We start from the raw sequence: 15,172 nt of genomic DNA, 5'->3' as shown, positions 1-15,172 counted from the left end.
ATATAAAGCTGCTCCTTTGTCATTATTCTATGTTTATGAGAAAGTAGGAGCCTATCATTACCTGTATTTTATGGCCTTTAAATGAAAAAATATTGAGTATTTTTATATGGAGATTGCTATAATCAACAGTATCTAATTTGAAAAAGGCCTATACAACCCTTTTAAATGTAAGCACATATTAATATGTCTGCAGTTATGTCATAAATATAATTCCTAGTTTATGTACCATACATTTATATGAAATTTTGGAGGCAAAATATTTAAAATGCTCTTTTCTATTGGTAGTCAATTATCCTCCCTTCAGCCATTGTAAAGTCAGACGCCAGATGAATGCTAATTTGATTTCTCAGGATATCTTTATTATTCTAATGATTACATTCTGCTAACATCTTCCAGATTTATATTGACTGGTACCTGAAACACTATTGATTGAAAAGGTGTTACTGTCATGAATGACTGAGGAATAATATGAAACTCTACGTATCCATAGTCTTTTCCCACCAGTCATCTAAGGAATATTACATTTGTACTGTTTGGCCCTAGTGTCTTTGTTGTGCTCCATCTACTAATGGATGGAGAGGAAGAAGGCTAAATTGATCCAGATAAGAAGGTACCTGGAGTTATCTCTGAAAGAAAAGATCTAACTGGAGGAAGGGTGTTGGAAATGGAAGGACAGCAGGAGAGTGCCAGGTAGGGAAGAGACTGAGGAAGCAGGGGGGAGGGATTTCACAATAGCCAAGTGCTGTGGAGATCCCATGAAACTGATGGGTTAATAAGATTGTAAGGAGAAGGGTGCCTGGGTGGCTCAGTTGGTTAAACGTCTGCCTTCGGCTCAGGTCATGATCCCCGGGTCCTGGGATCGAGTTCCGCCATCAGGCTCCTTGGTCTGCGGGGAGCCTGCTTCTCCCTGTCCTCCCCACTTGTACTCTCTCTCACTATCTCTGTCTTTCTCTCTCAAATAAATAAATAAAATCTAAAAAAAAAAAAGATTGTAAGGAGAAGAGACTGTGTGTGGTGTGTGTGTGTGTGTGTGTGTGCTACATGATATAATCCCCCCTTTCCTGCTCTCTTGTTTTTCTTTAAGAGAGAGAGGGAGGCAGAGGGAGAGGGAGAGAGAGAGAATCCCAACAGGCTCCATGCCCAATGCGTGAGAACCTGCCAAGGCGCTTGGGCAGATCTCACAACCCTGAGATCATGACCTGAGCAGAAATAAAAAGTCAGAGACTTAACCCACTGAGCCACCCAGGTGCCTTCCTTCCTGCTCTTTAAGAGAACTTAGTGTAGACTTTCACATCTTAATGTTTCTTATTATTTCTACTGAATGTGACATTTTATGTAGATGAGCCTTACTGGGCAGACAAGAACGGTCAATTTTATTGGAGTTTTATATATATTTGAAGTAGGATGAGATACAAAATATTTGACGGTGAAAAACAAAATGAGAAATAAATGCAAGAAAAGTGTATTTTTAATTTTGGCATTGCCCAGAGTGGACTTGTCTTGGAGATACACTATATTGGTAGCTGCATCATAAATATAATATCAGCTCTCCCTCTATCACAAAGAATTGAATAGTGATCATTTCTTAAATTCCAAGTAATTTCTAGTAGATTTATTACTACATGTGGAAATTCACAAATCACGAGAATTTAGATGTTTATTTTATTTTATTTTTTTTAAAGATTTTATTTATTTATTTGACAGAGACACAGCAAGAGAGGGAACACAAGCAGGGGGAGTGGGAGAGGGAAAAGCAGGCTTCCCGCGGAGCAGGGAGCCAAGGACTCTGGGATCATGACCTGAGTCGAAGGCAGATGCTTAATGATTGAGCCACCCAGGTGCCCCTAGATATTTATTTTAAATGCTTACTTCTATTTAGTGTTTTCATCATCTATTTAGGGGGTCTTGGAAGGAGATTAATTTTTTTATTACAAAGTGCTTAACATTCAGCTGTTTAATTAAGCCTCATAACAACCATGTTAGGTGGCATTTAGGTGGCATTATTTTCCCTATTTCATGTTTGAGAAAATTGTGGTATAGAAATGATAATTTGCTCAAGGATTATCTGATAGTGAGTAGTGGGGCAGGCTTCAAAACTATGTCCATCTAATATGCAACCTACATCTAATCTGCCAGAGCGCTCTCTTTCATGTAATAGGAATGTTCCTGACCTCAGCTTTTTTTGGGGGGGGTGGGGAATTTATAGTACTTTTTTAATTTTCATAACATTTTGCATTCTTTTGAGCTCCATGACGAGTTGCTTTTTTCTATTATACAAAGCGTTCCCCTTTTGTTTTTAACTTTTGGAAGCAGCTTTAAGCCAACATTTGGGCTTGGGTTGCTTTGTCTAAGGTGGACTTGTACGGTTGCTCGATGGGGCAGACTCAGAGGGTAGAGAGATGTCAAGGTGGTGCTGGTAAGGGGAAAACATGGAACTAGCAGAACAATTTGTACTGAATTTTACCTTTTCCTTTTCAACCCTCTCATATTTTGTATTTCTATTTGCAGGGGCACCCCTGCTTTGCTCAACAATTCTCTTAGCTTGATGGCTGCCATCTTGGGCCACTATTCCCCACCCTTCCCTTAAAGAAGGTTGGGTTGGGGAAAAAAATGAGTCAGGACTGACTGCAAGAGATTAAACTTTGGATGAGTAAGTGCTTCTTCTCAGTCGGCATTTATTTAAGAATTTTAAAGAAGAATCTTGGGTGGGACCTAAGCACAAGTCCTTCAAAATATCAGATACTGTTGCCCAAGCAATTCACTCAACATTTAATTTCAATTTATTATTTAGGAAGTGTTTTTCAAAAAAAAAAAACAAAACCCAAAACCCCCAAATGACTCAGTTTCTGTGCTCCTTGTTCCCTCGTTATTCATTCACTAAATGTGCATCAGTACATGGGTAAAATATCCAGGCATTCTATCTAATGACACATAATGTTAGGGGTTCCATTTATATAGTATTTGACAGATACTAATCATTTTCACATTTGTTTCCTTGGTTCTGAAAAGGACCCTCTGAGACAGACAAGGCAATATCTCGCCACTTTACAGATGTTACAACAGAGGCACAGAGAGAAAAAGGGACCTGACCAAGGTTGGCTAGCTGAGAGAGTCAAGACTAGGGCTCAGAGCTTCAGGATCCTGCTCCTGGGCTCTTCCAGCAATGCAGCACCGGCCGCATATGGAGAGGGGCGGAGCTGTTAGGGCTTAAGTCCTCTATTCTCTTGAGTCCAGAGTTGCAGAGCTGGTCAAAGGAGGGAAATCACACTAGAGGGCCATGCTGCTCCCCACACTGTGCCAGGGACCCCAACGGTCACCAGCATTAGGTTTGATCCAAGTGTGGTTCTGGACCAGCAGCGTCAGCATCCCCTAGAAGCTTGTTAGAAATGCAAATTAATGAGACCCACCTCAGAGCCACAGAATGTGAATCAGAACCTCTGGGGGTGGGAGCTGAGTGCTACCGATGCTCAGTAAAGTTTGAGAAACGTTTTAACTAAGGGATTCCCTGGCTGGATTGGTTGATAGAGGAGACTAGTTAGATATTTCAAGTTTGTATCCTCTGGGTGGATTGTAGTACTTCCTAACTGATATTCTTTGTGTAGCATTATGTACTGTCTTGTAATACTGTAGGGTAGTACAATAAAGTTTTTAAAATGGTGGAGACTTCCAGTTATGGTTATAAGCTACTACTATTGGCATTCAACTTTTTTATATGTACAGAATCTTGTCTTCTACAAAAGACTAAATTCCCCCAAGCAAGAGAATCATGTTTATTTATATTCTCATGATACTTAGCTTCAGAAGAGAATTGGTGCTTGTATCTATTTTACTTTGGTAAGTCTTGTCATTAACTACTAATGACTTTGGACTAAAGGCAAATATGTTTCATGTACGACCTCCCTCATGTGTGCATATTTGCTTATAGGACTTACAGGAGTAAATGCTAAATTTTATTAGTTTTATTTTTTATTACATATATATTTTAGACCATTGTATTCATATAGAGTATATATCTAATACATATTATATATATATGTATATATATGTCTTTATTAGACACATATTCTGGCCCTGGCCCTGAAGCTTACCACATATGAACTTGACTGGGTAAATTCTTTGAGCCTAAATTGACTCATTTTAAACAGAGCAACATGTATACTATGCCCATTTCATAGGGACTATGTGAAGATTAAAAAGGCTAGAGGAAGTGAATATTTTCTAAGAACTACAAGGTCCAGTATAGATAGATCATGCTATCTAAATTTCTTTTGAACCTTTTATATTTTTCAATCTTCTATGTTTGTCTGCTCTCTTTTTAATATAAAAGGAAAAGGTAAGTCTGAAGTAGAATGAAAAACTTTTAAAATGACGGGAGTTTTGGATCATGTAATCTGTGCATCAAAAGACTAGAATTGACTCTGGTAATTTTTCATGTGTTTGAATGGTGATAATGAGAAGGATGAGAAGGATGCTAACTGGCGCTTCTCAGATAAAGCTGTAAGACTTAAATTACAACAACAGATATTAGTGTTGGGAATAACAAAGAACTTTGCAGTCATAAGGACAATATGTTCCGGAGCAAGGTTCCAAGGGAGCCTACGATAACTCTCGTGTCAGCTCAACTGAGGCTCCCTTCCCATGGGAGTCTGGAAGTGATAACAAGGAACATGTTGATGAGATTTCCTGGTGTCCGTTTTGCAATAGTCAGTTTATTGTAGGTTGAGCTTTGTCACGTGAGTTAAGCTTCTGTCTACTAGGATACCGGAACTGAAAGATTATCATTAGGTTCACTTCGAGTGGTGTTATTGAATGGAAATCAAACTGGGGCTGTGGTGCACAGGGGTGGGGTGGAGGAGTGGGGGTGGGGTGGGGGGGTGGGTGTTGAAAAAAATCTTCCAAAAGAGGGAATAGAGTGCTAACAAAAAATTAAAGCTTAAAATGCTCTTCCATACAAGTATTTGTGGAACTAGGTTTAGATAGAGTTCATCCTTTTCTTTTTATCCTGATATAAAGACCTGCAACTTGAAAGGTGGAAAGATTGATACTCTGATGATCTATTGTTACACTAGTTACTTGTTCTGTGGATGGTATACAAATTCTGACATCAGAAGTACAATTATTCCAAAAGAATAACTGCTAAATAAGCACTCATACAGGCATTGCTTTATGATTTTGCTTAAAAAAAAAAAATCAGTCCCAGGCAATGTTATTTTTAATGTACTATACAAAAACTGTTAATTATCTGTTTCTGGTCAAATTTTTTGAATTTTGTAATTTTTCCAAGTATTAAATATTTTAAACTGGAGGTCGACAAAATTACAAATGAGAAAAATCTTAAAACTTTTGTTACGGTTTTGTAGTATAATGTATAGCTGCTTCTCTTAAGTACAATTCCTAGAGAAGCTATATTTCCAGATGACTAGCAAAATGACTGCCGAAATGCATTAATTAACCTTTATATTCACATAAAAGTGTTTTGTGAGAACAAATGTACACAAAATGTTATCTTTAATCATGGCTAATAAAAATGGGTTGTATAAACACAGGTTTTACTACTGCAAATGTCTCCTTGACAAATGACAGGACCTGATTCCTTTATTAAAAGATAATTAAAAATGTTTCACAAGGGATTCAGAGCCTTCCTCCTGTCTGCTTGCTTTTGCGGTAATAAGGGGAAGAGTCTTGAAGTAATACTGAACGATTATACTAAATGTGGATGCCTGGGTAGTATATCTCTTTTAGTTCTAGATTTATTTCATAAAACCAAATTTTAAAGTTAAATATCTATTGTCTATGGAAGGAGGTAAGGGTCCCTTTTAAAATGTGATAACCATGATGACATTGATTAGATTAAGTCAAGATTTTTTTTTTTTTTCTTTCCAGAACTGGTCATCATGGTGTGTCCACATCAGAAGTCCCTGCTACTCTCTTAGCTGAGCCTTCAGACAGCCATGTGCGCCGTACATTACAACCGCCAAGGTCTCATAGCTCTTGTTCCCCCAGAAGCCTAAATCAAGGCAATTAGTTTAATAAGCCCCAGGTTAGCAATTAAAAGTAGTCATCAGTTTGAAGGTATCTCCTTTTTAAACTGAGTCTGTGCTAAGAAAGGATAAGACCATCTCAGCCTTGTTAGACAAAATGGCGGTCTCACAGGTTTGACTGCCATGGTGGGAACACCTCTGACATGGAGCATTTATAAGAGTAGCCGGTACTGGTTAAAGGGACAGGTTCTGGAACCAGATGGCCTGGGCTCAAGTTCCATATCCAACTGTGTGATCTTAGGTAAAAGTCACTTCACCCCTCTGTGCCTCTGTTTCCTCATCTGTAAAAGTACTTACTTTTTAGGATTATTGGATGATTAATGTAACTAATAATGTGTAAAGTGCTTAGTGCCTAGCATGTTATATATGCTATATAAGGATTAAATCAATCAGTAAAAATCATTTCTTATAGATACTCTAAAATTTGTGTCTATGCTGGAAAAATGAATCTTGAAAGAGAACAGTGGCAGAGGAAAACCATTGATTGACAATAACAACAACAAAGGAATGGATAACCTTGAGGCTTAATCCAACCTCACATTGCATAATAATATATCCTACAACTCTATGGCCAGTTTTATTTGGGACTATGATTTTAGTGCCCTATTTGGGATATGCATTTCTAATATGAGATTATTTTATGTATAGTATAATTTTGTAGGATAGCATTTCCAGAAATGTGGTAATTCACCCCACTGCATGAGAGCACTGACATATGGTATTTTTGGTGCTATTCTTTGAAGACCAGTTTTTTTTTTTTTTTCCTTTAGGTTGACTTTCTTAAAAAGTTAGTATGGAATAATGGAGGTCCTTTATTGGCTTAAGTAAGGAGAAAACACATACATAATCTGTTTTCAATTATGCAGTCATACTCAATAAATTATCAATAATTTTCTCATGTGGAAGAAATTCTCTGTTAGAATAATTTGGTAAGTAACAAGTATGGGCTATGTTGAAAGGCAATTTTAGTGCTGTTCAATCTGTTTTAGTTTCTTCAGTATGTGGAGTATTTGTAGCGAATTATCTATATGGCAAATGGGATTAACTATATGGCACATGGAATTAGGCAAATTTTAGATTATCCCATAACTAAAAGGTTGTGAGTTGAACTCTTTGTTCTGCACATTGTTTTGTAAATAACAGTAAGCTAGCAATATTGATTTATCATCTTTCTCGACTGTACCACAAGCCATATTCATTTTTCTAACATACACACACACACACACAGCCAAATTCTCATTTTCCACATTTCTCTTGAAGGTCTTCTGCTGAGTCCTACAATATGAATATATTTTTAAAAATCCAATTAAGAAAAGAGTGATGGCAGAGAACACATAACTCCCAGAGGAATAAAATCCCTAAGAGTACGAAGGGGGAAGTGAAATATTTTGTAAAGATTGCCATGCATTTGAAAATATTAAGACCTAATACCAAAGCTTATTATGGGAGGAACACGTCTATCACAATTCTCTATTTCTAAAACTGACATGTTCCGTGGTTAGAATCAGCATCATCTGGGAGTTTGTTAGGAATGCAGAATGTCTGGCCTCAACCAGACCTACTGTATCAGAATTTGCATTTTAATGTAAACCACAGATAATTCATACGCACATTAAAGTTCGAGGAGCACAGTAATATGAAACTATTAAATATTTTATAGATGGATTATAGTTACGCAAAACATAAGAGAAAAAAATCTCTGCCAATGCAAACATAGAAAAAATCTACTTTTGATGATCCTAAAAATTAGTTTATGCTTGTTTTTGGTACCCCCTCCTCAGTATCACTTTGTATCTACGTTTTAACTGCTAGCCTGCAAGCTCCCTGAAGGTGGACACTGACATTCGGGTATGTCCCCAACATCTTCATCACATTTTAAATAAATGAATAAGTAAACTATGTTTTTGTTTAATTTATTCCTTTATTTAAACATTAAAACATTCTGTTCCTAAATAATTTTGCTATTACTACTGGCCATTTTCTACCATTCATGCACTAAAAACTCCCCAAAGTAACATAAATAATATTATAATAGCTATGTAATAAAACTAGAAAGTAAAATCGTAAGAGAATGACTAACCAGGGTTAACACCCATTTCCACTCATTTTATCAGTCTCCTTGAAAAAGTGCACAAACCCTTTTCATCCAGTAGGGTAAAGTATGGCATTAATTTATTGAATAAGCAATTGAATGTTGCAGATTAAAAAAATTTTTTTATTAAATAGTATTTGAAACTGGGTTAAAAAAAAAAAAAAAAATCAATCACCTATTTCTTTAGAGAACTAGATTGCCCTCTAGTGGGGTGAAAGCTAATGTGGACTCTAAGGTTTTCCAATTGAGAACCAGGAAAGAGAACCAGCCTCAGTTCTGGAAACATCTGGGTCATCAGCTAATTTGGTATTTTCTTCTTATGTGGCAAATTTCTTGCATTTTTCATATAAGGTCACAGATCCTGTGACAACAGTATAGTGTGTGTTTCTCCAAGAAACAAATAGGAAATTGGTGTGAGCTGGAATGAGGTTTCCTCAGCTTGGGAGTGGCCACACCCAGAGCAGGTAGCCACGTGCTCAGGGCCAGTGTCATCCAGCCTTGTGAGCAAAGAGCTCCTGAGGTGGAATGCGGCATATAGTCAGTCCTGTTCAGTTGGAGTAAAAAACAGTGGTGACTGATAAATCAGGAATTTTCCTTAAGATGGTCTGGATTCATTAATAACAAAAATGCTCAATTAAATATGTGATTGATTCATCTCCCATTTCATTTTTAACTGTACAGATTTAACTTGAAATTCTGGATGAAAGCAACTACTAGATATTCACAGAATTAAGTAACTATTTTGATCCTACATTGTAGGGTGGAAAACTATTTTATTGCGTGAATCAGCTCCATGCACTCTGAAAGGACTGACGGGCACTCAGGAATGTGGCAAAATGTAGCCTCTTGCAGCCTTTTCATCACAGAGAACAAGCTTGGCCCAAATGGCCAAATGCTTATTCCACAATCTATCCATTAATAATTTAAAAAATCCCCAAAGTAAGTAAATGTGTTTTTAGTGCAACAAATAAAATCCTGCTAAAAATGTTAATGACTAAGAGCAGAGGCAATTGTTCTCACAATAAAAATAATCCCCTCCCCCTTAGGATAGAATAATTTACTACAAATTTGTAGGTCACTTCACAAAACCATTGCGAATTGTGACTGAAAAAAAATTCCAGACTTTAATGTTAAAAACCATTCAATCTTATTTATTATTTTAAAATATACTTTCAGAGAATTTTAACATGTAGATAAACACCACTAGGTTTACTAATTTATACCATCATGTATAAATGTATTTGGGCTACACTGGGTCACACAGTGCTTATTGCAGGCTCAGCTTACTCAGCTGGTATTAACCATATATATAATTAATTGATAAGCTACTGCTATTTCTCTTTCAGTCTGATCTTGCAATCCTGACCAAATTCTCATTTTTCCACTTCAGGTTATTGATATATCCATTTAGAAGGTGCCCACTTCATTAGAATAGATAATGGGGAATACTATATGCACCTAGTACAATCATGCTGAATAATTGTTTAATGAATCAGGAAAAAGCACCCACCCTGGTGATTAATTGATTATGCTTTGCAACTGAAACGATTTCAAAATCCATTATTTTAGTATTGTAGAGGTTGTACTTCTCTTCATGATTTGCAAATACAGCTTACTCATGGCAGAAAGGACCCTTGCATTTGTCACATTTTGGGTGGGATTTTTGTTAATGGGTTGGTGGCTACCATTTCACAATCCAGGTTTCTGTGCAGGATTGAGACAGTATCAAGAATCAGCAATTGCAAGAACAGTTTCAAAAAAAAAAGAAAATAAACAGTTAAAAATTTGTGCATTACCTATATATATTGATTGATAGATATGACCTTATGGAATACACAGTGAAGATCATAACATCTCAATTATATATGCATAATTTTACCCATTGCAGTCACAAACAATTATCTGCGGAGAATTTTCCAGCAATTTTTGGCACACAAACCCTACCCTTAGGAAGCACCTGCACATAATATCCGACCCACAAGAACATATGTAGTCCAGACAGGAATTGAAAATACATTCGCTTTATAATGTAAAATGAACAACAGGACAAAAAATTCTTTTTTTAAGGGGTGGGGGAGAAGGAAGGGAAGAGTAGAAGGAAGAAAAGTGAGTGCAACAAGGGTTAATAATCCTTAACCAAATTCAATCATTCAAACCTTTTGAACAAATAAGGCCATTGAGTCATGAAGTAATAATAATAATAATAATGATTTGAAATAATACTGATAATGATGAGTTTGTAGCCGCCCTTCTGCAGCAGAAACCTCTCGATGGGGGTGCAGAACGCAGAGCGAGACCGCCCCATCCCTCATTCTGAGAACCTTTCTGGACTTGCGGGTGAATCGCGAACTGTGAAAAGCGGGGTAGCTCAGGACACTGCGCAGAAACCCGTCTCCCGGGCTGCACCCGCGGGGGCGAGCGCCCAGCTCGGGGGAGGGGAGCACAGGGCGCGGCGCTGGGCTCTGCAGGGCTGGCAGCGCTCCACGCGCCGGCTCGCCAAGTGCGCCCCCACCCGGCCAGCGGCCGACTGGTCCCGGCCGCCGCTGGGAGGGGTGGGGCTGAGCCGCGCCTTGCTAGATTAGCGAGGGTCCCTTTTGGAGAGACTATCCAAAGGGTCTACGTCCCGGGAAATGATAGAGAACCCGGCTTGGGCCGAGGGCCTCAGCTGGGGGAAAGTAGCCTGAACTCCGCGGGCTGTGGGAGAGCAAGAAAAGAAAAACCCTCCCCGCACCACTGGGAAGGGGTCACCTCTGCGGTCTTGCCGCCGGCTGGGGCGGGGCCGCGCCTTTGTATGGCCGGGCGGGGCTCGAGCCAGCTTTTCTGCAGAGACACACTCTTGGCTTGGGAGGGGCTCGGCGCCAGCTCTCAGAGCAACACCGGGTGTCTGCGCCAAGCCAGGGGGTGTTTGGGCTGTTCTGGACTGCAGGGCTGAAAAAAAAGGGGCTCTAGGACTGCAGACCGTTCAACCGCCCCTCCCCAAGTCCGTTTCTTCCGCACGCCTCGGAGCCCGAGGTCTTCCCAGCACCGCGGAAAGGGTGGGGCAGGGCGGAGCTGTGCAGAGCGAGCCCTGTCCATCGCTTTTTCCCTTCTCCGCATCCCGCACCGGGTCCCGGGGGAGGTGGTGTTTCCAGCAGTCACCAGACCTCGGGCCCCTCCCTGCCTGTCCACCCCGGGGGCCACCGAGAGCTGGAACCATGGGGCACTTAGAGGCGCGCAACCAGCTGGGGATCTCTGTGTCTCAACTGTTTCCCTGATATATAGGTTGAGCCTATGAAAATTGCCATTATTTGGCCCTGTTTGACCTAGAAGACGGGTATTTCACGTGGCTCAATTTAAGAAGTTGGCCTCTTTTGTATCTGTATTATTATATCTACACTTATCTAGGTTCCCAAAGCTTTTACCCAAAACGATCAATGAGCTCAAAGAAGCCTTTATCCGCGTCAATGTCTAGTCACCCTATGCAATGTGATTTTGAAAAAGAAAAAGGCTAACCCACTTTTTTCCTTCTCTCCGTAAAACAGAACAATGAGGCCAGGGTGGGGAAGGCAGGGGCTCTGGTCAGGTCTCATTCGGAAGCCGAGTCGGAGTCAGGAGCGACAAGCGCGGGGCGTGGCGCTGCTGTCCCCCACCCCAGGGCTGGGCTCCTGGGTGTCGCGCTGCGCTCCCCACCCGGCCCTCTTTCGGCTGAAGCTGCTGCACCCCGCAGTGGGGAGGAGTGAGGGCGCCGGCGCGGCTTCACACAGGGTGGGGCCGTCCGCATTGTGCGCCCAGCGCTGCAGGTGCCTCCCCCTGGGACCGCTCGTCCTACACAAAGAAACCCCACCCCAGCGCCTGCGAAACCGCTGTCCCTCCACCCCTCCCCACCGCGCGCTTCCCCGCCCCTGCAGCTGCCCACCCGCGCCCTCCATGCCCTCCCCGACTTCCTTTCTCCTTCCCCTCCCTTTCCCTAAAACAAAGGAGCGTAGCACCCCATCCCCCGCCCTAACCTCCCCGCACCGCGCCCCAGGACTAGCGGTTTTTCCGACGAGACAATACCATAAAATTTGCCCCGTTCTCCACCCGCCACCCCCCCCTCCCGCCGTCTCCACCCATCTTTCAAACAACCTAGAAGGGACCGATTTGACTTCGCATTTTTCGTTTTCCTTTCCGCCACCTCCCTCTCCTCTTCCCCATTTTCTTTTTTTTAACTAGAGAATAAAGGATGTTACAAAGCACTTTCCAAAATGTCCCTTAACCCCATTTAAGGCAAACAGTAAAGGTAGCTCCCTCCCCCAACGATTGAGCCCTAATTTTAAACATGGAAACTGAACAAATTCTCTTCCCATGGGAGGGCAACTTACCTGCTTCTACCTTTCAAAAGAAAATTTTAGTTTTAGATTTCCAGGGACCCACTCTTTGCCCTTCCCAAACCCCCAGAACTGCCTTCGTCCTTCCCGGTTTCTGTTTTATCATTACGTCTTTTTCTTTATAAAATATTTCCGAATGCCTTCAAAGCTCTAAGACAGAAGGTGAGAGGTGGGCTCCAGGTCGAGCCGAGGGAGAAGGAGGCGCGATGCCTTACCCATTGCTGTTTTAGCCATTGTAGGGATGTGCAGATGCTGAGCGGTGGCGAAGGCGAAGGGTCCAGCTACAGCAGCGGAGAGAGCGAGAGAGAAGACTGAATAAGGCACTGAGTCTGCAGAGTGGGACCGTGCGAGAGAAAGAGCAAGAGGCAGGAGCCCATGAATAATTATCACTCAGAAGCTCAAGCAGATTGGCTCCCAAGGTCCCCTGACATGACTCCCGCAGAGTCAGAATCTCCAAGCATTAAATATTGATCGGCCAATGGTGCTGGAGTACAAAGTACCAGAATGCAGTTTGAAATGGAAATTAGTCCTTCCCTGGCAGCTCCCCCCCGTTTTGGGGGCCTGATAGTACAGTCCAAGTAGAGTGGAGCCTTAGCCCAGAAGCCTCCTAAGAGCTAAGAACTGGACTGTGTCTACCTGTGAGCCAGGATTGACTTTGTTCACACATGTTTTATTGCACAAATAGACATAAAAAGGAAAAAGGATTTAGAGCTTGGAGAAGTCTTCACAACTTGCTGACTATTGGAAACATCTGTTTAAACATTGTGGTTTTACTTGTTCATGTTTTCTCTTTCACCTTTGGCCCTGTTTTGGTAGTTTCTGGTCTCCCAGGGTGACCTCATGTCTGGCTATGGTGGTAGCTTGAAACAGAAATGCATTATTGCCCTTTGTCTCTCAGCACAGTTGGACTCAGATGTCTTGGACTCTTGAAGGTCTCTCAACAGAGTGAGGCCTGGTGTTTTCTACTCTTGGCACAGAAGGAAGGGGCTGTCTGGGCTGTTGGGAATAGGGACAAATAGTTATGGTCTACCTGGGGACCTCATGGAGGAGGATGAGAGTCAGCTTCCTGTGTCTGTGTCTTGTCCATCTGGTTACAGGGCAGAACCATTGGTTTGAGCATTGGAGGAACCATAGGTGGATAATGCCATTCTGCCTTGGAGATGTAGGATTACATGGATTGAAACCTCAGTGACTTTTGCAAGTCTCAAAGGAGAAACCTTCATACTGAAAGCTTCATGGAGATGAAAGGTGTGATCTGGAGCATGATTTTTCAGAGATCCAGAGACTCCATTGATAATAGGCCAAAGAAAGACATTTTCAGGTTTCAGGCTGAGAGCAATGTGGTGTGTGAGGATCTCCCAGATCAGGTGCAAAAAAGTGACCTTTCATTAGAGAGAAGATATTCACTAATTAATTCTGGTTGACTTAATGAACATCATTCATTAATTCATTCTTTCTCAGAAGACTCACATAAATATTCATTGAGCATTTATCATGTGCCAAGCTTTGAGGACACAACGGTGAAAAAGATTTTAGACCTTGTTCTCATGGAGATTTTAATCTCTGTTAATTTAACACTTCCGTGGTTTCACTGAGCCTTCCTCCATTCTAGATCCATTCAGAAATTGTGGTTTTTGACATTTGAAAAAAAAAGGCAAAGGATTGCTAATTCCTTGCGTTTGAAAGCTAAAAGAATAGCACATTGCTGAAATCATGAACATATACAAAATCTTGGCAATTTTTAAATTTTACAGAAATGATTGGGATTATTCTAATGGATGAAATAAATTCTTAGCAGCTTTCTATTAAACGACATTTCAAAATTTCTTTCTAGCCTCATGAATAATATGCAGTTTTGAACACATAAAACCATCTGAAAATAACAGGCACTCTCCTTGGTGCTGAAATAAATTTCTTCACCTCCTATTAACTTGTAAGACGTTTACACCCCATGGACATCTTGCTGAGTGATAGAAAGTACTGGAACTAGAGCAATTCTAACCTGCTGAATCATAGGAAAAATAAAAGATAAAGTGGGGATCAATAAAATTACTTCTTGAACAGGAAGATTTAGAAATTATTTTTCCTGTCACTGTTCAGGTCTGTGACTATGACACAGCAATAGAGCAGTATGGAAGTTGGCAAGGTCTGGAAATAAATAACCATTTTCTACCTTTCTATGGTCATTTCCCACTTTAAATGTGAGAGCTAACTCCTTCTCAGTGGAGTAGTTACGAGTATGAGAAGAAGGATCTTCAGCATTCTGTGTGACTCATATCTTTAGGGTATTCCTCTTCTCCCCACCACCCCCTTTCCCCTTAGGCTATGTATCATCTTTACATATTCTTTAACTTCCTTGGAGAACAAGATCTCTAAGTCATGGCATTAATGTCTTTAACAATTATCACTAGCAGTTGAGTAAGATCTTTTGCACTTTTAATTAAATAAAACAAAACACACATTCTACTGTCTAATCTCTTATCCTATGGTGAACATGCCTTACTAATGGATAGGAATATGAGAAGGAGGTCAGTATCCATGGGGCAAGTGTCAGATGTGTGTCTCTTTTCTATTTCTGACTTTCTGGGCACTAGTCACCTAACCTCAGCTATGCGTGATTTTCAAGTAATGTCAAGCAGGGGAGAGGGTAGGTTGTTAGTATGTTTTACTATAGAATATAGAGATAGCAGGCT

General features: G+C 40.7%; 1 protein-coding gene across 1 annotated transcript in view; it reads right to left on the bottom strand.

Moving 5' to 3' along the window:
* The window catches only part of STMN2 (stathmin 2), a 48,981-nt gene extending 35,943 nt beyond the window's left edge, over positions 1-13,038 (bottom strand). Inside the window, exon 1 of the mRNA XM_032421553.1 lies at positions 12,695-13,038. Coding sequence (XP_032277444.1) covers positions 12,695-12,713 — 19 coding nt within the window. The 5' untranslated portion in view covers positions 12,714-13,038. The remainder of the gene's footprint in view (positions 1-12,694) is intronic.
* Positions 13,039-15,172: the final 2,134 nt, after the last annotated feature.

The sequence above is a fragment of the Phoca vitulina genome, unplaced genomic scaffold (assembly GCF_004348235.1).
Source record: "Phoca vitulina isolate PV1807 unplaced genomic scaffold, GSC_HSeal_1.0 scaffold25, whole genome shotgun sequence".
In the NCBI taxonomy this organism is placed as follows: Eukaryota; Metazoa; Chordata; class Mammalia; order Carnivora; family Phocidae; genus Phoca; species Phoca vitulina.
The sequence above is the reverse complement of the archived record's forward strand: the minus strand, read 5'-3'. Positions and strand labels throughout refer to the sequence as shown.